General features: G+C 40.8%; 1 protein-coding gene across 11 annotated transcripts in view; it reads right to left on the reverse strand.

Moving 5' to 3' along the window:
* Positions 1-25051, reverse strand: part of chd7 (chromodomain helicase DNA binding protein 7) — a 229796-nt gene that overhangs the window by 19887 nt on the left and 184858 nt on the right. For all 11 annotated transcript variants that reach the window (XM_055634007.1, XM_055634011.1, XM_055634012.1 and 8 more), the window contains 8 exons: positions 22552-22751; positions 19238-19397; positions 17240-17329; positions 8518-8621; positions 4425-4554; positions 4237-4309; positions 3989-4046; positions 1426-1654 (listed from right to left, as the gene is read on the reverse strand). In XM_055634007.1, coding sequence (XP_055489982.1) covers positions 1426-1654; positions 3989-4046; positions 4237-4309; positions 4425-4554; positions 8518-8621; positions 17240-17329; positions 19238-19397; positions 22552-22751 — 1044 coding nt within the window. The remainder of the gene's footprint in view (positions 1-1425; positions 1655-3988; positions 4047-4236; positions 4310-4424; positions 4555-8517; positions 8622-17239; positions 17330-19237; positions 19398-22551; positions 22752-25051) is intronic.

Below are 25051 nucleotides of genomic sequence, written 5' to 3' on the forward strand. Positions count from 1 at the left end.
TGTACACAGATTTTTTTTCTATACAAGGCAAAACACAAATGTTTTCAGACATTTTATCACTGGGACTCGTGCTTTCCCCAATCTCCAAGGTGATGACCTTTTAAGTTTACAATACAAGACTACCAACACTTGTCCACAATTAGTCATTCACTGCAGAGCATTACTGGGTGCGGATTTAATATCAACTTGAATTTGATTTTAAGATTACCATCTGATGTAACACCTTCCATCTTGTACAAAAAAAGGCTGAAAATCATAAACCAACATTCAATGTGAAAAATCAACACAACCTCAAGAAAGGGTTTTAAAGCCCACAGCAGGGCAAAAACATTAAACAAAGGCTTAAAACTGAACCAGATTTTACACTCAGAACCAGAGAGAATAGTATGTACCAAGAGAAAAAACATAATCGGTTCTGTAGAAGTGATACTAACTAAAACATCGGCGTAGAAAATGAAAGTTGGACGAGTCAGAAGATGCAAAGATTTTTCTCAGCATTTGAGTAGATTGTAGAGCAGAGTATATCTGGAGTATTGTATGCAGTTTTGATCCCCTAATTTGAGGAAGGACATTCTTGCCATTGAGGGAGTGCAGCGTAGGTTCACAAGGTTAATTTCTGGGATGGCAGGATTGTCATATGCTGAGAGAATGGAGCGGCTGGGCTTGTATACTCTGTGGAGTTTAGAACGATGAGAGGGGATCTTATTGAAACAGATAAGATTATTAAGGGTTTGGACACACTAAAGGCAGGAAACATGTTCTCAATGTTCGGGGAGTCCAGAACCAGGGGCCACAGTTCAAGAATAAGGGGAAGCCATTTAGAACGGAGACGAGGAAACACTTTTTCTCAGAGTTGTGCGTCTGTGGAATTCTCTGCCTCAGTGGAGGCCGGTTCTTTGGATACTTTCAAGAGCTAGATAGGGCTCTTAAAGATAGCGGAGTCAGGGGATATGGGGAGAAGGCAGGAACGAGGTACTGATTGGAGATGATCAGCCATGATCACATTGAATGGTGCTGGCCTTGTTTTTTCTGTCCTAATTTGTTTTGATTGTTTACACAACCAATTTCTACAAAGTCCACAGGGATGTATAATTATTTTTAGTTTTGTCTAAGGTTTCATTATACCTTGGATCATAATTACATTATAACTGTTCAGCATCATTTGCTTTTGTGATAGCTGAATACATTTGTGTTCTTTATTAGGTCTGATTTTTTCAGCTATCCAATAGCTTTCCTGGAAATGTGGCCTAGAGATCATAGAGACCTGAATGCTTCTTTGGTTCAGGTACTTCTTAACAAATAATTTACTATCAGCGCATTTCATTATTTAAATATGCACTTAAGACAATGTGACAGATAAGCATTCCAAAGCATAAAGTATACATTAGAAATAGTTACAGTATAGTGCACAATTCATGGCATTACCTTTGACGCTTCTCAGATATGGCTGCGTTTCTCTCTGCCTCCCGAGCTTTCACTTCATCTCTAGGCCGGCGCCTGCGACGGTCACTTCTGCTCAGTGCTTCTAATTTCATCTGCTCCCTCTTGTAGCTGCGCTGATAAGCTGTGATCAGCCGGCGCAGACGTGTTGTGAGAACTGATGTGCTAGGCCAATAAAGTTTATCTGATTCATCATCTTGATCGGGTTGTTTGTCTGTAAAAATGTTATATTCAGTAATACTACTCATGCCTAATCCTTCGGATTGCTTAAATCCTGCATTATCAGTATCAAAATGTACAACCAAATCCTTTGTATAATCCGTTCTATTACTGTTCGCATAATTTTGCCTTTGTGTTGGAACATTTAGATACTCCAAAAATGTATACTAATATCAAAGTACAAATGATTCAATCACTGAATTTGTAGTTTAAATTAAAAAATGAGGCCAAATTAATAGTAAAACAAAGCAAATTAAAAATTATAAAACACATTTTCGTGCGTTCAACTTTGATTAATGGATAGAATGTTTGTGCTCAATTGCATCAATCTTGCACTGAGTGTTGCAGCATTCATCCTTTATCTGCACACTGTGGACGGCTTGATTGGATTCATGTATATATAGTAGTTTCCCTGACTGGATAGCACGCAAACAAGCGCTTTTCACTGTGCCTCTGTACATGACGATAATAAATGAAACTGGGATATGGCAAAAAAAATTAAACACACATCTTGCACCAGAGCATTTGCACCATCCTGCAAATATCTCTCCTGTCATTTTTCAATATCTTAACCTTTTTTCCCCATTACTGCAAGTAGCTACAAACTGCATTGGAATGTACAGCACGGGAACGGGCCTATTGACCTGCTGATGTCTGTGCAGAACATGATGCTAAGTTAAACTAACCTTCTCTGCCTGCATGCAATCCATACCATTCCATATACATGGACCTATCTAAAAACCTCATAAATGCCACTATCACACCAGCCTCAACCGTCTCCCCTGGCAATACATTCCAGGCACCCACCATTCTAAAATACTTGCACCGCACATCTTTAAATTTTGTAAAGCTATGCCCTCTAGTCTAACATTTCCATCCCGGGAAAAAGTTTCCATCTCACTACCCCTATCTGATGACATTTTTCATAGAATCCCACACACATTGCTACATAACTATGCCTTTATTTCTTATTTCAAAATGTAATAATGTTTTACTATTCCATTTCACTACCATGAGAATACATACTACTATTTCATTTATTTTTTGTACATTTCTCTGATTTATATATTTACTCAAACCTATTTTTATATCATGCATTACTTACATTTAATGCAGGGGAAAACTTGTTCACAATCTTTTTGATTTGCTAGAATTAATTATTTTGGTCTACTAATTCAGCTTTTGGCTCATGTATTTGGACATGAAAGTAACACTAAATTGTACATCTCCAACAATAATAGTGTAATGTTAAGTCAATTACCTATTTTAACCTAAATGCTTATTTTATACAATTAGCCTATTAATGTTTTTCATTTTCTTTACAGTTCTTTTTTTTTTAACCCACATGCTATTTTTTTCTCCTTTATTCCTCTTCTCTTTGTTCTACTATTTGTTTCAGCCTTCAAAGTTTGAGGTTACCACCAGGATGGCATATAATGAAAAGACACAAAGTGCTGGAGTATCTCAGCAGGTTAGGCAGTATCTCTGGAGAACATGGATAGGTGACATTTCAGATTGGGACCCTTCTTCAGACTGATTGTAGGGGGGAGAGAAGAAAGGTGGAAAAGGAGTGAAAAGTGTGGCAGGTAATAGATCAACACAGGTGATAGGGATTTATTGACAGGCAGATAGTTGGAACAAAGACCAGAGATAAGAACAATAAGTGTGAGACAGTTTTGGAGAGTTTCGGATTGTGAAGTATGGGGCAGGAAAGGGAGGGGTGGGAGTTGTGGGGGAAGAAAGGGGGGGGGGGTGCGGCAGGTATATGTTTGTTGGAGATTACCTAAAATTAGTGAAGTCAACGTTCGCATCGTTAGATTGTAATCTACCCAAACAGAAGATGTCAAGTCTGATATGCTTGCAACAAATTCAGCTCTTTGCTGAATTAAAACATTAAACTCCTTCAAAGAAATGTAACGGTTCCAGTAAAATGGCAGGAAATAAATTTACAATGATTGCGGCGTAATTTTGAAGTTTAACTTTTGTTCATTGCACCATCTCCATCATCCAACCATACAATCTAAAATCAACTGTTTGAAAATGTAATTTTAGTAGTTTAGATTTGTGCACCATCAAGTAACTCCAAGTGACAAGTTAAGCTGCGAGGCTGCTGTCATTCATCTGTAGATTTCATATAATTATGTAGTTTCTATAACTTAACTTACTAGGTAAGAACATTAGTACGCAATGGTTACAAATTCATGCTTAGGTCGGATGCATGAATAGAGCTTAAAGTGCATGATAACAATTCAGGTAGTCTAATGGCTGGAAACGAAGCTATGCATTAACAAAACTCCATTAACTCCACTCCCTTATCATAAGGCCTCACCTGTATTCACAGTATCCATACATTCTTCTTTGTCATCTTGTGGAGAATTCTCAAAATCCTGCAATGAATTAAGATTTTTGGCCTAAGATTTCCTGATAGATCAAGTTTATGAAATGCAAAATAATCAAATGTTTTTTGGAATTTTTTCAAAATATTAGATCTTGATACTACATCAATAAAAAAATGGACAAATCAGATAATTTAAAGTCAGATTTAACGAAGCTTAGAGCATAATTAATTATACTTACATCCATTTCATCTTTGAATGGAATTCTGCCTGGTTTATATTCTGGATCTTCCTCCTCTCTGTCAAAATCAACACTGAAAGAACATCTTTAATTAAAAGTCATAGTTTTGATTCATCTTATTGAATGGTGTAGCAGGTTATCTGAGGGGGGAGTATTAGATTGTAAAGGGTCTCAAAGGCACAACTTACCCATCACTAACATCTGCCAACACATCTGTTCCCCTCTGTTCAGCAGCCATGGCCTTTGCATCAGGCATTCCTACTCGCTCCACGAAACAGAATACAGGATCTGCCCTTATAGAATTGTACTTTTCATAACCTACACAAAAGAACCAACTCCTTTTAATCTGTGAAGATAACTATACAGGTCGACTTTGACTTTCACACAATAAACCATTGCGTTATATACTGATGCACTTTCACATGAAAACATACTTCCTGGAAATTGGAGAAGTGTAAAAGTTAGAAGATTTCAGTAACTCAATTTACTACAGCCCAATCATAATTTCTTGAGCTGAAATAGTTACTTTCCAAACTATAATTTAATTCAGAAACATTCATGTAATACTTTGCAGAATGTTTAAGTCTATCATTAATTATTTAATGAGAACAGAGGAGCAAAATCGCACTGTAAGAGTTTTACTTTTCAATAATCCACATATCAACAATTGACAAATATAAAAAAAGATATTTGACTGCAAAATATTACGGGAATTAACCAACCAATAAATAAGACATCAAAATGAGAGGAGATTATCAGTATCTTTTGAGATAGTGATGGCACTTCCATTAATACAGAATATTAAAAAATGCAAATTCCAGAAATAACTGAGAAAATGATCATCAGGCTAGACTAGCTTCAGTTGGACCACAAGCAATACTGCCTCAGTCAACCAAAAACAGCATAATTCAATTAGGTTCTGCACTGTGACACATTGTTCTTAAGTACTCTTCAGCCTCAAGCCAAATTGTAATCATGAAAGGTTTTATAAGCCATCATTCTACCCCCCTAGTCAGGACACACACTAGAGAATTCCACTGTGACCTCGAGTGAATTTGGATTATGATTAGGAACTGCTCTTTGTATACATCATGGCTGTTCTGCATCCCACTGGTTCAGAGTTAACAAGACAGCATTCCACAACAGGGAACGGGAAAGTCTCAGTGCTGACATTTGTGAAATACTACTTGGAAAAAAGCCCAGGAGGCACTTATACAGATTAATAGCGAAGGTTAAGCTACTCGTCACTCCAATGCAGGGCTACAGAACAGAAGCAGAAAAAGAGGAGCAGTGGTGGAACCAAAGATTGTGGCAGTTTGATAAAATAAACATATTTTGAGTTTTTTTTAATATATAGGTACACCTTGCAAATAATTTTACAATGAACATTTAGAAAATAATTATGACTACAGTGCATTTAGAAAGTATTCAGACCCCTTCACTTTTTCAACAATTTGTTACGTTACAGCCTTATTCTAAAATGGAATCAAATCATTTTTTAATCAACAATCTATACACAACACCACATAATAAAAAGGCGAAAACAGGTGTTTAGAAATTTTTGCTAAGTATTTAAAAAGAAATAACTGAAATATCACATTTACATAAGTATTCAGACCCCTTTATCACCTTTGGCAGCGATTGCAGCCTCAAGTCTTCTTGGGTATGACGCTACAAGCTTGGCAGACCTGTATTTGGGTAATTTCTCCCATTCTTCTCTGCAGATCATCTCAACCTGTCAGGATGGATGGGGAGTGTCGATGCACAGCTATTTTCAGGTCCCTCCAGAGATATTCGATTGGGTTCAAGTCTGGGCTCTGGCTGGGCCACTCAAGGACATTCACAGACTTGTCACGAAGCCACTCCTGCGTTGTCTTGGCTGTGTGCTTAGGGCCGTTGTCCTGTTGGAAGGTGAACCTCCGCCCCAGTCTGAGGTCCAGAATGCTCTGGAGCAGGTTTTCATCAAGGATCTCTCTGTACTTTGCTCCATTCATCTTTCCCTGGATCCTGACTAGTCCCCCAGTTCCTGCCGCTGAAAACCATCCCCACAGCATGATGCTGCCACCACCATGCTTCACCGTATATATGGTATTGGCCAGGTGATGAGCGGTGCCTGGTTTCCGCTAGACGTGACGCTTGGCATTCAGGCCAAAGAGTTCAATCTTGGTTTCATCAGACCAGAGAATCTTGTTTCTCATGCCTTTTGGCAAACTCCAAGTGGGCTGTCATGTGCCTTTTACTGAGGAGTGGCTTCCATCTGCCACTCGACCATGAAGGCCTGATTGGTGGAGTGCTGCGGTTATAGTTGTCCATCTGGAAGGTTCTCCCACCTCCACAGAGGAACTCTGGAGTTCTGTCAGAGTGACCATCGGGTTCTTGGTCACCTCCCTGACCAAGGCCCTTCTCCCTCGATTGCTCAGTTTGGCTGGGCGGCCAGCACTATGAAGAGTCCTGGTGGTTTCAAAGTTCTTCCATTTAAGAATGACAGTATGATCTTTGGAACTTGCAATGCTGCAGAAATTGTTTTATACCCTTCCCCAGATCTGTGTCTCGATACAATCCTGTCTCGGAGGTCTACGGACAATGCCTTCGTTTTCATGGTTTGGTTTTTGCTCTGACATGCACTGTCAACTGTGGGACCTTATATAGACAGGTGTGTGCCTTTCCATATCATTGTCCAATCAATTTGATTTACCACTGGTGAACTCAAGTTGTGGAAATATCTCAAGGATAATCAATAGAAACAGGATGAACCTAACCTCAATTTTGAGTGTCATAGCAAAGGGTCTGAATACTTATGTAAATGTGATATTTCAGTTATTTATTTTTAATTACTTTGCAAAAATTTCTAAACATCTGTTTTTGTTTCTACATTCTGGTGTATTGTGTGTAGATTGATAAAAAAATGAATTTAATCAATTTTAAAATAAGGCTGTAACGTAACAAAATGTGGAAAAAGTGAAGAGGTCTGAATACTTTCTGAATGTACTGTATATTCCAAAAATATTATGTACAACATCTATGTAACTAAATTGCATTCAAGTGCTTCAACAGGAGTTAAACAAAACAATCACTCACTAACTTGCTAAAAGTTAGCAAAAACACTAAAACATTTGAATGGAAAACATGTATTTGGAAAAATGTAGAAACAAGGAACTGCAGATGCTGGTTTACAAAAAAAAAATGACACAAAGTGCTGGAATAACTCAGCGGGTCAGGCACCATTTTTGGAGAACATGGCTAGGTAAAGCGAAATGTCACCTAAATATGTTTGGAACTTGGCTATTTTCCTTAGAGTAGGTTAATTTGGTTCAAAGTAGTATTTTTTTCATTAGTTGAGATGACCCGCATTTATAGATTACATTGTTCTTACAGTCAGTTTCATTTCTTGCACTTCTCGTTCTCAACCCAGTTCCTTGTTCCCCACTTTACACCGAGTTTGTGGACAGAGAATATCTGCCCTTCCTCTACCGCATTTATGAGACTATTCTCTTCAGAGCACACCAGTTCACTCCTCCAATATCAATATCCTCAGATACCTCCATTTGCAGCCGGATGCTTCGTTCGTTTGAGGGTCTAAAACATTTTACATGTAGTTCTGTCAACATAGTGCATCACATTCATGATACTTCGCCCTCTGCAAGGGCAGGCCAAACAGCCCTGCTAAACAAATCCATTCAGTTTTCAAAGTTGGCTGTCTCACTTCTTATCCTATCTAATCCACAGATCTCTCACTCTGCATCACCTACCTGAAACTAACTCCATTTGCCTTTCCACAAATGCTGGCTGACCTGCAGAGGATTTCCTTTTTTCTGCAACTTCTATCTGATTTTCAAACATTAATAATTTACTTTTAAGTTTGTATATTCTGACAAACAAAACTGCATTGAGATGAATTACATAAAGAGCAAGTGAACAATTTTGCATCTGTTTACCTACCATTCAATCCTCCCTCTCCCCAATTACATTTAATAGCGTACATCTAAGCAATTTCAAAATGGTGTTTCAATCCTCCAGTTAACTTATTCATAACCCTTGCACCCAGAATATGCAAGCCTTTCTGTATTAATTGCTGAACAGCATTGTGCAAGGGAGACTATCTTGTATTTCTCTGTATTGCGAAAAACCATGTTCTCCTCATAAAAATTCTGGCTATGATCAGTTAACTTACACATAACTTGAATTGTACTTACTGCTTTGGTCTGTGCACCACACCATATATTTGCCCATTGCACTTTGAGTGGGGTATTAATCAATTAAATCAGAAAATAAATTGCATACCATGCTTATAGACACCGATAAGAAGGCATTTATCAGCTTCACGATCCCACCAATCCGTAGGAAGTTCCCCATGATCCATTTCTGGGATCCAGATATCTACATCACTAAATAAAAAAGGTGATGTAGTGTAAATTAAAGTTGCTTCTTAAAAATAAAATTAAACCATATATTATCATTTATTCAGGCTTGAAAGAGGAATCTCTACGATACACAAAAATGCAAGCTCGGAATGGCAAACACCATTTTCAATAATATTAATGTCAAAACTTAAATGCAAAAGCTAAAAATTAAGAATTCCAATTTAAAATGTTTTGCCAAATGAGATCAAGTTTTAGTGTAACAGTTAAGACGTTTTATTCCCACTTACAACTCATAACTTTTGTTCGATGGAATCAAGCACCTTACCAACAAAATTAATAATAATGCTATAAATGTTATTTTTATTTCTAAAACCATTTCAACATGTTCCTGTCATTAAATTTAACCTAAATCGTCAAGGATGTATCCCTGCCTAATTGATGAAATTGCGAATAGTTTCCTAAAATCCTTTTTCAAAAGCAATTGTGCTTTAAATTGGATGGTTTGGTCACAGTATTAGATCACAATTGGTTCCAAGCCAAGTGCTGCAAATTAACTGTAGGTAACCCGATGCAAAATAATCCTTAATTATAATATTGAGACAATATAAGATTATACATTCATCTTCTCTCTAACTATCCTATCAAATATTTTAATCTCAAAGGCTTAACATAACCTCTTTTCTAGAGAAATAAGTTCTAACCTATTGAATGTTTCCTGACATAAAATGATTTCAAAACATCTTACAAAAATCTAAAAACATTTTTGAAACAGTATATCATCTAAAATCCCTAATGTAATAGTTACATTATAGCAACACTAATTGAGATAGAGACAGGTTGAGCATAGATTTAGAGTCAAATTGAGGACCTCTGTTACATGTACATTTGATTGGAAGCAACTCTTAAAGGTCAAAGAAACATTGGACGAGTTATAATCAGCTGAACTGTTGTAAAGTCTGATAGAGGTTGCGGTTTGGACTTTTTCAAACACAGAATAAAGGCTTGGCAGCCTACTCTTGAGTCAGTTCAACTTCCAGTGCCAGAAACCTGGCACTTGGGTCACTGTCACATCAACTCCACCAGTTTTATTCATAGCTGAACTTAAGTTATGTGAAATTTCTTGCTTAAAAGTAGTCGTATCCTTAATGCACATGATTGTGATTGCAACAGTTCTTTTTTGTATTGGTCTTCTGTTTATGATAACTATTTGCTCCATGCATGATTCAACCAGTTACAGTGAACTTTAACATTAATTTTCATTTTTTTGCACAATATCCCATTACCTACCTATGTCTTTACTAACCAATGTTGACACTCTCAATAATGCACATCTCAATATCATAATTTATTTAACCAACTAGACTCTTTCAAGGAACACCTGACCTTATTTTTCTCCTGCAAAATATACTTCACATTTATACTCTGAATTTAATTTGCTGACTGCATGGCCATTCTAAGTGTCTATTAACTACTCCACTATTTAGATGCTATCCTTTTTAATATTACCTATATATCACATTTAGGAGCTATCCACAAAATTTAATTGCATTTCCAATCCAGAGTTCACAATATGTGTGCAAATAATGAACAATAGCATTCCCAGCAGCAATTACAGAACATGCTTCTATTTTCTAAATACAACTATTAGGCCCTGTGAAAATAAAAAACTGCAGATGCTGGAAATCTGAAATTAAAGTAGAAAATACAGGAAACATTCAGCTGGTCGGGCAGCACGTGGAAAGACAAATAATGATCACTCAGATCAGACTCATCAGAATTGAAAAAGAGAAAATAAGTCAGCTTTAAATTGCAGAAAATATGGGCGAGAAATAGGATAGGGTAAAGAGAATCTCTCTATTAAGGCAATACCAGGGTTGCCATGGGTTAAGTTATGGAGGTCATCCAGTTAAAGGGTTAAGAGGGACAATTGGAGGGGAAAAAAAGGAACAAGAATTATGAGGGCCGATGAGAGAGTGAGATTATGAGCAAAGGAATGTAGCCAAGGGGTTAAATGCAGGTTATATCAGGGGGACAAAAACTGAACCAATTTCAGAAATAGACTATAGACAATAGGTGCAGGAGCAGGCCATTCGGCCTTTCGCGCCAGCAACACCATTCAATGAGATCATGGCTAATCATCCACAATCAGTACCCCGTCCCTGCCTTCTCCCCATATCCCCTGACTCCGCTATCTTTAAGAGCCCTATCCTAGCTCTCCCTTGAAACTATCCAGATAACCGGCATCCACCGCTCTCTGAGGCAGAGAATTCCACACTCACAACTCTGTGTAAAAAAGTGTTTCCTCATCTCCATTCTAAATGGCTTACCCCTTATTCATAAACTGTGGCCCCTGGTTCTGGACTCCCCCAACATCGGGAACATGTTTTCTGCCTCTAAAGTGTCCAAACCCTTAAAAATCTTAGGTGGACAAAAGTGCTGGAGAAACTCAGCGGGTACGGAGCATCTGTGGAGTGAAGGAAATAGGCAAAGTTTTGGGCCGAAACCCTTCTTCAGACTGATGTAAGGTGAGGGGGGGGGAGACGGGAAGAAGAAAGGAAGAGGAGGAGCCAGAGGGTTGATGGAGAGCTGAGAAGGTGAGGAGACAATAAGGGCTACAGGAAATTGGAGAAGTTAATGTTCATGCTGCTGGGGTGTAAACTGCCCAAGCGGAATATGAGGTGCTGCTCCTCCAATTTGCGGTGGTGCTCACTCTGGCCATGGAGGAGGCCCAGGACAGAAAGGTTGGATTCGGAATGGGAGAGGGAGTTGAAGTGCTGAGCCACCCGGAGATCAGATTGGTTATTGCAGACCGAGCGGAGGTGTTTGGCGAAACGATCGCCAAGCCTACGCTTGGTCTCAGATCAGCTGACATCTAGAGCAGCGGATGCAATAGATAAGGTTGGAGGAGGTGCAGGTGAACCTCTGTCGCACCTGGAACGACTGCTTGGGTCCTTGAATGGAGTCGAGGGGGGAGGTAAAGCGACAAGTGTAACATCTCTTGTGGTTGCAAGGGAAAGTGCCCGGGGAGGGGGAGGTGCGGGTGGGAAGGGAAGAATTGACCAAGGAGTTACGGAGGGAGCGGTCTTTACGGAAAGCAGCCATGGAGGGGAGATGGGAAGATGTGGCGAGTGGTGGGGTCACATTGAAGGTGGCGAAAATGACGGAGGACTAGTGGGGTGGAAGGTGAGGACTAGTGGGATTCTGCACTTGTTACAAGTGGGGGGGTGGGGAGAGCGAGCAGTGTTACAGAGTATTGAAGAGACCCTGGTGAGAGCCTCATCTATAGTAGGGGAGGGGAACCCCCGTTCCCTGAAGAATGAGGACATTTCCGATGCCCTGATGTGGAACACCTCATCCTGGGAGCAGATGCGGCATAGATGGAGGTATTGGGAGTAGGGGATGGAGTCCTTACAGGAAGCAAGGTGGGAAGAAGTGTAGTCTAGATAGCCATGCAGTCTAGATAGCCGGACTATCGATACCGACTGGCTATCTGCGGCCATACACAGCAATTCTCCTTCCAGGCACCCTCCTCCCCTTTAAATAAGTTTCAATAAGATTCCCTCTCATCCTTCTAAATTCCAGAGTTTAAAAGCCCAGCCGCTCCATTCTCTCAGCTTATGACAGTCCCGCCATCTCGGGAATTAAGCTCGTGAACCTACGCTGCACTGCCTCAATAGCAAGGATGTCCTTCCTCAAATTTGGAGACCAAAACTACACAATAGTCTCACTAGGGCCCTGTACAACTGCAGAAGGATCTCTTTGCTCCTATACTCAACTCTTCTTGTTATGAAGGCCAACATGCCATTCGCTTTCTTCACTGCCTCCTGTACCTGCATGCTTACTTTCATTGACTGATGAACAAGGACCCCCCCCCCCCCCCCCCCCCCCCCACCCCCCCCCCCCCCCAGATCTCGTTGTACTTCCTCTTTCCCAATTTGATACCATTTAGATAATAATCTGCCTTCCTGGTTTTGCTACCAAAGTGGATAACCTCACATTTATCCACATTAAACTGCATCTGCCATGCATCTGCCCACTCACCCAACCTGTCCAAGTCACCCTGCATTCTCATAGCATCCTCCACATGGTTCACACTGCCACCCAGCTTTGTGTCATCTGCAAATTTGCTAATGTTACTTGTAATCCCTTCATCTAAATCATTAATATATTGTAAATAGCTGCGATCCCAGCACCGAGCCTTGCGGAACCCCACTAGTCACTGTCTGCCATTCTGAAAGGCACCCGTTAATCCCTACTCTTTGCTTCCTGTCTGCCAACCAATTTTCTATCCTTGTCAGCACTCCACCCCCAATACCATGTGCCCTAATTTTGCCCATTAATCTCCTATGTGGGACCTTATCAAATGTTTTCTTAAAGTCCAGGTACACTACATCCACTGGCTCTCCCCTGTCCATTTTCCTTGTTACATCCTCAAAAAATTACCCTTCGTAAATCCATGCTAACTCGGACCGATCCTGTTACTGCTATCCAAACGTGCAGCTATTTTATCTTTTATCCTCCCCACCACCGATATCAGGCTAACTGGTCTATAATTCCCCGTTTTCTCTCTCCCGCCTTTCTTAAAAAGTGGAATAACATTAGTTACCCTCCAATATACTGGAACTGATCCTGAATCTATAGAACATTGGAAAGTTGTGTTACAGACAGATAAAGTGAGATAAAGTTGGAGAATTGGATATTGGGTTTGGAGGCTGCATTGCGCTCTGACTCACGACAAGGTCTTGTTCAAGCTTTCATTGAGCATCATTATTACAGTAAAGGACACCACAAACAAGTCAGCGTGGGATAGAGAATTAAAACTGGCAAGCAACCGAAGACCTGGAGTCATTCTTGCAGATTAAACACGTGTTCTGCAATGCTTTCGCTGGCATTTGGTTTGCCAACGTATAGAAGAAGACATTGCTAATGATGAATGCAGTTGATTCAGTTAAGTGCAAGAAAATTACTGCTTCACTTGGAAAGATTGTTTTGGTCCATGGATAGTGCAAAGAGAAGAGATAGGACGGGTATGGCAAATTTGAGACCACATGGGAATTTTAATAAGAGGTTGGTAGGAATGAAAGGTTGACCCACAATTCCGATGGTTCCTTCAAAATGTTAAAAGAGGAAAGATGTATTAGGTAGTGAAATCTTATTCAATCGACAGAAATGGCAATGAATAATCTATTGAATGTGAAGGCTAATACAATAGAAAATGCTTGCTGTTCATGAGGAAAGCAGACGTGAGCAAAAATGTGCACAAAGATAACATGCTATCAGGATGGTCTAGCATGATAGAGGCAAAGTCAGGGTCAAAAGACAGACATTTCAGAGGCACATCTGTGGGAAGTTCTGTCAGTGAAAATATGGTGGAGGGGAGAGAGACAAAGGACAAAGGACATTTATTGTCACATACACCATTTCTGGTGGAGTGAAATTTGAGTTACCATTTGCAGCACACCAATAAAAGTAAGACATCACATTAAATAAAGAATTGAACATAAAACATAAAAACACCCCCCCATAATGGTTCCCACTGTGAGGGAAGGCACAAAGTCCAGTCCTCTTCCCCTTGTTCACCCATGGTCGGGCCTATTGAGGCTTCCGCAGTTGACGCAACAGCGGCCCGATGTTCAGGCCCTCTCGCCAGATGATGAGGCTTCGGCGTTGGGAGAACACTCTTCATTGGCTTGGAGCATCTGTAACGGCCGCTTGCTGCCAGAGACCGCGGCTCCCGAAGTCCACAGGCCGCGCTGGTCGGAGCTCCAACACTGGTGATCTCGGCGAGAGATCCCAGGCTCCACGGTGTTCAGAGTCAGCGCCGCGGCGGCTGGAAGCTCCGCAACGACAGCTCCGCAATGTTGGGAGTCGGCGGTCTCAGCACTCCGGAGCCCACTGCATGCCGACCCAGGCAAGGCATCGCCCGCTCTGCGATGGCGCCCCAGCGCTGCGCCGCTGCTGAAGTTCTGGCCGGTCCCGGCAGGAAACGCCGTTCCAGTCCTGGTGGTAGGCTGCAAGGAAGTGGCGAACATACGGCCCGGAGAAAAGCCGCATCTCCGACCAGGTAGGGACTGAGAAAAAACTGTTTCCCCCCCCCCCCCCCCCCCCCCCCCCCCCCCCCCCCCCCCCCCCCCATAAAAAACGATTAGACCTCCAAACAAACTTTTAACATACTAAAAAAAAATTAAAAGTGTGAAAGGACGGACAGCTGCAGGCTGGGCAGCCATATTCGTCGACGACGACTGGGAAAATAAAAGAGGCAAGTTTAATGTCAGTGCTTCCCCCAGCTTAATGTCAGTGCTGGGGAAGATACTGGAAAAAAATTGAGGGGAGGATTAATGATCATCACTTGGTAAGACAAGGGAAAGTGGGTAAACTGTCTCTTTGGCAATAGGAGACATTCATTGAATTGAATCGAATTGAATCCTTTATTTGTCATTCAAACCTTTCGGTCTGAACGAAATGTCGTTGCCTGCAGCCATACATGTAATAATAAACAACACACAATAAACACAAATTTACATCCACCACAGTGAGTTCACCAAGCACCTCCTCACTGTGATGGAGGCAAAAGTCTTAGGGCTGCTGTCTCTTCCCTCCTCTTCTCCCTCTGGTATTCATAAGGGCATTGAATACTAAGGTAGAGTGGTTACGCTCCAACTTTATAAAACCTTGGTCACACTGCAACTGGAGTACTGCATGTAGTTCTGGTCACCAAGGTATATAAAGAATGCACGCCAGCATGTGCTTGGGGTCTGAGGTGACACTGGAAAATCCAGCTCTGGTTTCTGCTGAAGTATCAGAGATTTAGATGGGACAGTGCTAAGGTATATAAAATTAGAAAGGTTATGGAATGCAGGAAACTGTTTCTCGTATCAGTGGGACATAAAACGCAAGGACATGGGTTTAGGGTAAGGGAGAAGAGACTGCAAGGGGATATGAGAAGGACCTTCTTCACCCAGAGAGTTGCAAGCACCCAAGAGAATGGTTGAAGCTGGGCCGTTGACAGCATTTAAGTGTCTTGATGGGCACATGACGGTTTAGCATGGACGGTTATTTATTACATGTTGGGTGACGCATTAATATAGAAAGGTGCCTATTGGTCAGTGTGGATGAGTCGGGCAGAATGACCCATTTATATGCTGTACAATTCTGCCTATTCTGAAACTTGAATGAATACTTTATACTTTATTATCACCATGTGACAAGTCACAGTGAAATTCTTTGCTTGCATACCTAAGGTATGTAAATAGTCACCACACGCATAGAGGGCGCTTACAAAGTTACAAAGTACCCCCGCGCCAGGCCCCCTTTTGTTCTTTGATTCCTTGGTTTGTCTTTGCCCATGATTCCATTGTGGAAATGTACTGAAAATGTTGAGAATCCAAATAGACTACTAGTACTACATTATGCTTGCTACAAGGTTTGAAATAGGTTTACATATTTTATTTCATTTGCTGGATTATTATCTTCTTACACTTTTAAATTCAATGTATTTTCTGCCATTGGTATCATATGGTTAATTATTGTAAAGATACCTATCAGGCTACTGAAACCCACGTGATTTAAAATAGGCAACGTTAAAATCTGTTGGTGAGAAATCTGCAAGGTCTATTCAAATTTGGATTGGATCTTATATTGCCATTTTTATTGAGCACAGAGCTCCATAATGGCCACTAATCATTAGAACATCCTTCCTACAGGATAACATGGCCAAAGAGCCACATTAAAAAAAGGATCAAAACAGTCATTAGCATATTGGGACCTGGAGAGTTTAATTTACATGTCTAAGTATTTAACAAATCAGTTATCAATATGATTTAAATGAATTTTGAATTAAATCAATACGAGCAATGCTGTGAAAAATTAGCAACCCTGGCAAGTACCTCTTTTAGGTGATACTCCACTTTTTAACTAGCTACAACATTTCTATTTTAAAATCTGGAAGTCGATTGTGTTAACATAATATGCCTAATTGTACTACATACAAGTTATATTAATCAACCATTAGAATGAAACTATTTACGGATGAAATGAGATCTAAAAGACATGTTAGAAGACACCATCCAGAAAGTTGAGTTTGCAGCAACATTCAAGTCAGACCAATAGAAATGACGCTGGGACATAGAAAGTTTGCACTACCCGCCGGCACACTCTTTTGAAGGAAATGGATATAGACTAGATGAATTAGTAAACATGCTCTGGATGAAAATTGCCAAATTACTTTGTTTTTTTTGTAAAGATCAGATTTGAAAAGTAATTAGAGCCAATTTTAGGCCTTAGTTATTTGAAATATCTACAGAAACTCTTTTCCCCAATTGTTATCTTAAGGGCGCATTGACAGATCTTGTTTATTCAGTGTTTTGTTTAGTTGTTGTTTTCTAAACTTGAGCCTCTAAATTTGCCTCGAAAAAACTCTTAGATAACAGTTCTATCAATAACTTGCAATCCTTATTTGTTAAAGACTTCATGCTGATTAACGCACCAGATTCAAATTAAAATACATTCAACTATTCGGAAACCTTCCTTTAAATTAAATAAAACTAAATATGGGGCCTATTTTAAATGAAGGAATTATTTTCTATGTATCTACACACCAAATGAAAAATCACAATAAGTATTCCACTGACACATTTACTGACCTTGCATCTGCACCATCAAATATCTTGTCTGCTACATCTCCTATCACTTCTTGCCTCAAATAATACAGCATCCGTACCCGCAGTAGGACTCTGTAGTGGAAGAAAGTTTGAACATTAGTACTGTTTGCCAACACTAGCTTTTGGCAGCTGCTTCTGTTCATCCATCATTCTGCCAAGGCTGATTAGCTATGCTGTATGGTAGGCTTGAAGCATGACAGATGGTGGCATATAATCACCTCTGTGTGGTGCTTTTGCTGGCTTTCAACAGCCATGCTTGGCAACCACTTTCAACATACTGAGCACAGTGTTGTGCAGCCCAGACACATTTCATTCAGTAATGCCTAATTCAGTTTGTGAAGTTTAACGTGCATGTTGCCAGTGCTTCTGAAGTGTTCAAGTAAGTTTGTAAACAACGGAGCAGATGGCTTGCAGTAGGCGTTCTGCTCCATTATCTCATGCAATTTCCTCAGCTGTTGCTTACTATCTTTTGAAGCAGCTTTATGTTTAGAATAATGAGCAGCTATTTAACGGGCTGAAAAAGAAAGATATGCAAAATCTAATTTGAAGTGCCTCAGTACAAACAATGGCCTATTTTATACTTTTATTCAAAACATGAGTTTTCAAGCGAAAAATTAATGCACATTTCTAAAGTAGTTTCAGAAGATCCTAAACATGAAAGCACTTTTTAAAATGTTAATCACAAATACAAATGGCTGCACTAATCAATAAGCGAGTTCGGTATTCCGACTGCGCATGCCCAGGTCATAGGTCACTAGCTATAAAGTCTCGGCAACGGTGGTGCTGCATTGTGTGCAGGCTTGTGTTTCATCTGTGGTCGGGGTCGGCTGTCCGTTGCTGCGGGTGCTCTTGAGTTGCTGCTGGGCCGTCCCCGCCCCCTCCTCGGTGTCCCATCCCTATCCAGGGCGGCCCCAGACTTGCAGCCGGCCCTGCAGCCGCTGGCTCCAGCTCGGCTCTGCCTGTCCCGCTGGATCGGTCGGCAGCCCTCCATCTCAACCCTCCTACCCTCATTCCGACACCGAGATACTGCTGAAGCCGCTGACTCTGCTCGAAACCGGGCGACTCGGAGCCGCTGCTGCAGGAGTCGTCCTGGTCGGAGGGAGAGTCTGCAGATGGGCTCCTGCCAGCCATGAAGGCCAGGCGCCCGCTGGTGGCAGCAGCAACCTCCTCCCCCTCCCTTGCCCAGCCCCAAGCCCAGAGTCTGGGCCAACTCTAGGTCGGGCTGAAGGCCACCTGCAGTGCGGCACAGTCTAGCGCCGAGCAGGAGGAGGCTGAGCCCAGGCTGGCGCCCTGACCCAGGCGAGGCCGGGGCCCTCACTCCTTGGGGTTGTGCATGAAGTGGCAGCGGCTACTGTCGGGGCAGAAGACTGTGTTGTGGAAGGTACGGCTTGTACTTGGGGTGGTGGCTGAAGGAGCGCAGGGACGAACTGGCACTTGTCACCGTAGCGGCCCTTCGGGGAGCGGCTTCCTCTGGAGTTGGAGTGGGGTTGAGCTGGAGTTGGTACTGGCTATGGGTTCTGTGGGCCTGTGGCTGCTGGTGTTGTCGGTCGGCCCGGCGGGAGAGGCGGAGGTGAGCTGGGGTTGACGCTTCTCCACACTGGGCCTGGGGGGCCGGTGTCCCGTCGGTCCGGACGTTTCTGGCAGCCCCCCCCGGGCAGGGATGGGACACTCGAGCGTGGGGGGGAACCGAGGACGGTCCAGTGGTGGTGCAGCTGTGCTTGCAGGTCTCTCCCTATCCCCCTCACCCCCCTGTCTCCCATTGAAAAAATACCAAAAAAATCGGACCCAAACTATATACTTACTGAATCTACAACGCTTCGTTTTATTTTTATTTATAGCATTCTACCTTTGACAAATCCCATGATTCCTTGCGTTTTTTGGAATACCAAACTCGCTTATTCAAATAGGTTTTTTTTTAATACGAAACAAAACTAAGATTTAAGATTTGCTTTGCTTGCAAATTGTACGACTAAAACTCACTTGTTGCAGTGGTGTTTAAGGTGTTTCTTGTAACCATCATCATGCAGCAAGGTATCTGGGTTGCAGCTTACGAGCCAATCAGCATTTTTCAAGATTGGCTGAGTAGACTGGCTTTTAACTTTCTTTCCTTTCCTCCCTCTAGGCACTGGTGCAGACAAACCTATTAGTAGAGCAAACATACAAGTTATAATCACCTTAGCACAGAACAAACCAACCCACAAACTTAACAATTAGTGCACAGATTACATAGTTTTCAATTTACTGAAATGAAACAATCACTGCACATTCTCCTTTCCCCAGTGTGGCTGTTGTAATCTTTCCCCTGATTTTTAAGTCTCTCTCCATGTACTTTAATGGTGAGATGTTCAAGAAGGAACTGCAGATGCTGGAAAATCGAAGGTAGACAAAATTGCTGGAGAAACTCAGCGGGTGCAGCAGCATCTATGGAGCGAAGGAAATAGGCAACGATTCGTGCCGAAACCCTTCTTCAGACTGAAACCCTTCCGTCTGAAGAAGGGTTTCGGACCGAAACGTTGCCTATTTCCTTTGCTCCATAGATGCTGCCGCACCAGCTGAGTTTCTCCAGCAATTTTGTTTACCTTTAATGGTGAGATGGCCATGTTACAACGCTATGTGACTGCCTTTCTTATATTTGTTTCTTTATCATCAGATGTCGTGCTGATTTCTCAGTTTTTTTCCTTACCTGTTCTTAAAATTCATATCTTTCCACCATCCAAGTTAATTTTGGTACATGTATCATGACATCTCTTACTCTTTTTTTTCTCACTGATAATCTCTGCACTTCAGCCCTCATCTACCTCAGTTTTCTTCCCTTTTCTTTTGATATTCCACCCACATTCGCTCGACTTTCCACCACTCCCTTTGGTCTGCCACTCTTTCAGATGCATCTCAAGATGAAGATAACAGGCCAGTGAAAGATATGAGAGCTTAAGGAAATAGCTAATAACTGAGAAAGCCCATTGGAAGAGGTTACAAATGGTGGGCGAAAATTTCAGCAGATGAGTCAATGTTTTGGGCTTGAAGTGGCCTTGGTGGTGGGCTCAATCTAATCTCAGGACCAAATGTGACACCAAGATTGCCACAGCCTGGTTCACATTTTAAGACAGCTGCCAGAAGAACATAATCACCAATAGGAACTAAGGACTTTGGCTTCATACTTTAGAATTCTTAGTTGCAGTAGACCTCATCAAAATACAATGTCAAGGTACAGTATATAAGGAAGCCCGTTCCAATTCTGTAGAGACCAAGAGAATTGAAGCACACTTGGAGATGCCACAACATGCAAATAAATCAACACTTTTCTCAGATGTGAAGAGTAGGATAGAGTAACTTTTTTGATTGGGACTCATCCATCCCAAATAGAATAATGAAATCTTTACTTGCAGAGGGAATAGAGTATAAATTCAAGGCAGACAGATTGGTTAATGGCATAGACAAAATAAATATCATGGGAGATTATCTGGTTACATCCAGATAAGAAGGTGTGGGCATAACCAGCAGGATTACAGTAAACATGGCCCCAAGCATATAAGGTAGAAAACCTAAGAAAACAAACATCACTATTATGGATAGACTAAAAGTAGTAAAAAATGAAATAATCGTCAAAATAGAATCCGTGGCATTAATCTTTCTTACATTCAATGATACAGGACTTTAAAAAAAAGCTAAATTTTGTGATGCAGCAGAAGTCTAAGGATTTGGATCTTTACATTGGACCAATTTACCAGCATACTTGTGCTTAAAGGTGCCTCTTGGCAATTGTAATTCAAAAATTATTTTGTGAAATAACACCTGGACAGATCACTACCGCAATTAAATATCTGTTTTTTGACAATGTTTTTTTCCAAAAAATCTGATTTTGAAGTTATTTAAGGCAATAACTTGCATATTTCTAGCAATAAGAAAAGCAATCGGTCATGATGAAATGGCGGAGCAGACCCTATGGGCCAAATGGCCTAATTCTGCTCTTATGTCTTATGAACTTAAAGATGTGACTGTTATCCAACAATTGGAAATACCTGCACAAAATTTGGATTTAAAAAAAAACTGTATTCCTGATAAGCGCCAATGACTATGCTCCACATTAGCTTCATTATATCTCACATTTAACCTCATCAGAATATATTTATCTTTATTGATTTTTCTCCTTGCCTGTGCTCTCTCCTTGGTACATTTGTGCTATTTACTTCAACTACTCCATGATAGTTCATGATGTAGCCACCTTCTGGAATTTCATAATTTATTAATTACTTTTAGTTTTCAAATTTACACAATTGCATAGGTTTTCAATATATGAATCTATCACTTAATAATATTGACTTCACCAGTGTGTTTGGCCTTTCGTAACAGCTGCAATTGACACCATAACCTCTTCTGGTATTAATCCAGTTAATCTGTCTTTGAACCTTTAGTACGTATACCTGTAATCATAAAGTAAGCAAAAGTACTGAATATCCATGTGCCTAGATTACAGACTGATCCTGTGGATTTTTGTAACGCTAACCTATGTTTAAAAAAAAAGCGACTGCACACACCAAAGGTGGTTTTTTTTAAACACAGATTAGTAACACAAAATTCCAAAGGATCAGCCTGTAAACTAGGTGGTTTCTCTCAAGAGAAGGGAATTAAATGTTGAGGTTATTTTGCTTCAGTCTTGTCAGACCCCACCTGGAGAACTGCATTCAGTTTTTATTCACTGAAGCATAGGAATTACATATTGGATGTGGGAGGAAACAGCATAGATTTATCATCATTATGCCATGACATAAAAGCTTAAATTGCAGACTGGATGCATAAGCTTGGAAGTTTTCCCAAGTCAAAAAGGTTAGTTGTCTTATTAGCGTTTTTAAAATGCTTAAGAGATCTGATTTCTGCAGTGAGAATTCAGTATAGAAGGCATAACCCTGAAGTTGAAATAAGGTTATTTTGGAGCTAAGTAAATAAGAACTTTGACCTCCGGCACACAACTAAATGAAAATTTTAACTCTTCACCAAAAAGATTGAATACGGTATCAGTTGAAATTTAAGCACAAGGTTGGCAACCTTCCATTAGCTAAGAGTATCATAGGTTGTGAACTGAAGGTGCGTAAATGGAATAGAGATGTTTCAGTAGTTGTTTAATGAATCAGATCAAGGGGTAAATAGCCTAGCACCTGTACCCGTTTTCATTACTGCAACCGAAATTTATGAAGTATTCTCTTCTGGTTTTAACTAAAACTTACAATTATTTTTAACTCCTTGGCATTCACAAATTTTCCCAAGATCAATATATGATCAAAGTAATTTTAAAATACCCGAGTGGTTTTGCAGAGCTCGAGTCTGTCCATCCTCAGTAGGAGTAATCAGATCCCATATAAATCCTTTGATCTTCTCATCTCCTCTGTAATGGTTCAAGCAGTACACAAGGATAGTGCGGCAGATGGTCTCCACATCATGTTCTGTCAACTGCCGTTTAAAACGACCATGTGATAGTATGTCACTCCATCGGCCCCAACTGAGAAAAATAATATGATGGTAGTTTGCATTAGGCATGCGCACATAGCAAGAAGATTAAGATACAAATTTGATAGGTGCAGGAATCAAGGGGCTCAGAGAGAGTGAATAGCAATTGAAAAATGCAGGCCCTGTACAGTACAAGCAACGAGAATGGATAGAGTGGGGGCATCAGGAGCAAAATAAAAAAGTTTTGGTGGCAGGTGTAATGGTGGTCATAGTGGGGAGGTTGGGCAGGAGACAATAGCAAAAGTAAGCTAGAGAAGGCGAAAGGAGGCAGCGAATGAGAAAGCAGCAGAAAGAGACTGCAGTGAATGCAAGCGGGGCAGGAGATGGTGGCGGTAGCAGGTGAAGAAGAGCCAGTGAAAGCCAATGGGGGAGGAGATAGAAGCAAAATTCATCAGGATGAGGAATGAATAAAAGCAGGCAAAAGAGAATAGAAAGGAGGGGGGTATAAATAGGTCTAAGTGAGGCAGGAATTGAAGCTGAGGGTGCAACTCATCAAGCAAATATGACAGCCAATTTATACAAATAAAAACTCCATAAGCAATTGGGTAACGCATTGTAAATTGTCTTTATCTGGAGGACTGTTTGCCAACAGGCTCAGTTCATTCCTGCCTTCATTTGTCATCTTAGGATCTTGCATACATCTACATTGTACTGACTTTTGGTTTCACAATATAATAGGACAATGCAGTAGTTCCTATGCGGAGATCAGAAGTGTTAGCTATTGAATTTAGCCTACAGGAGTATTTGCAACCTCATATCCAAGTTGTACAAAAGATTACAGAGTTCATGTTGTAGTTTGGGAGGTTCAGTGGATTGAATGAGTCTTTCCATGAAACAGCTTGCTTATCTTATTGCATTTTGTACCAATATAAAATTATCAGGTCAACTTGCATGTTGGGCTTCCTTGACAAAAAGAGATTAAATCTACACCAGTCCAATTATGAAACATAAACGTTAGTAATTTTGTGATACTGAATTGATAACTTGTAAAATACATCCACATAAAAAGGATTATTGCTTATAAAGTGCAAGTGTACAATAAGCGTTAAACTTGACAATTAAGTCTCAAGAGATTTTTTTTTTAAAAGAGGCATCCATATTGCATTGTACAAATGCTAACATGGATGCCTCTTCAAACGATTCTGTCCCATATGATCCCCAAAGGCTCCTGCATTCTTTGAAGCAGAATACTTGATTTCCTCACCTTTAGCAGTTCATTCGGCTGATGTAAATACATTAAAAGTTGATGCCTTGTGATTAATGTTGCCTGTAAGTGGCAGAAGTGTAAAACATATGGCACAAACTCAAGTTGGAATCAAAGACGGCAGCATATTTTTCAAAGCAGTTCTTTTGGCTTTCTCTCTTCACATTCCAACAAAGAATCCATGCAAAACCACCAGTTATCTCTTCTACAAATAACCTCCTCTGTATCCACTCTACCTCCCCTAACCCCTCTGTCATCTACCTACATACAGTGCCCTCTATAATGTTTGGTACAAAGACCCGTCATTTATTTATTTGCTTCTGTGCTCCACAATTTGAGATTTGTAATAGAAAAAAAAAAAAATCACATGTGGTTAAAGTACATTGTCAGATTTTATTAAAGGCCATTAAAAGCTGTGTTTATACATAGACCCCCACCCACCCCACCCATTACAGGGCACCATAATGTTTGGGACACATGGCTTCACATGTGTTTATAATTGCTCAGGTGTGTTTAATTGCCTCCTTAATGCAGGTATAAGAGAGCTCTCAGCATCTAGTCTTTCCTCCAGTCTTTCCGTCACATTTGGAAACTTTTATTGCTGTTTATCAATAGGAGGACCATGTGCCAATGAAAGTCAAGGAAGCCATTATGAGACTGAGAAACATGAATAAAACTGTTAAGAGACATCAGCCAAACCTTAGGCTTACCAAAATCAACTGGCTGGAACACCATCAAGAAGAAAGAGAGCCCTGGTGACCTTACTAATTGCAATGGGATTGGTAGGCCAAGGAAGACCTCCACAGCTGATGACAGAAGAATTCTCTCTATAAATAAAGAAAAATCCCCAAACACCTGTCCGACAGATCAGGAGTCTATGACTCTTTAGGAGTCATTTATCTCTGGAACTCTCTGCCACAGAGGGTAGTTGAGGCCAGTTCATTGGCTATATTTAAGAGGGAGTTAGATGTGGCCCTTGTGGCTAAGGGGATCAGGGGGTATGGAGAGAAGGCAGGTACGGAATACTGAGTTGGATGATCAGCCATGATCATATTGAATGGCGGTGCAGGCTCGAAGGGCCGAATGGC

The sequence above is a fragment of the Leucoraja erinacea genome, chromosome 4, assembly GCF_028641065.1.
Source record: "Leucoraja erinacea ecotype New England chromosome 4, Leri_hhj_1, whole genome shotgun sequence".
Lineage (NCBI taxonomy): Eukaryota > Metazoa > Chordata > Chondrichthyes > Rajiformes > Rajidae > Leucoraja > Leucoraja erinaceus.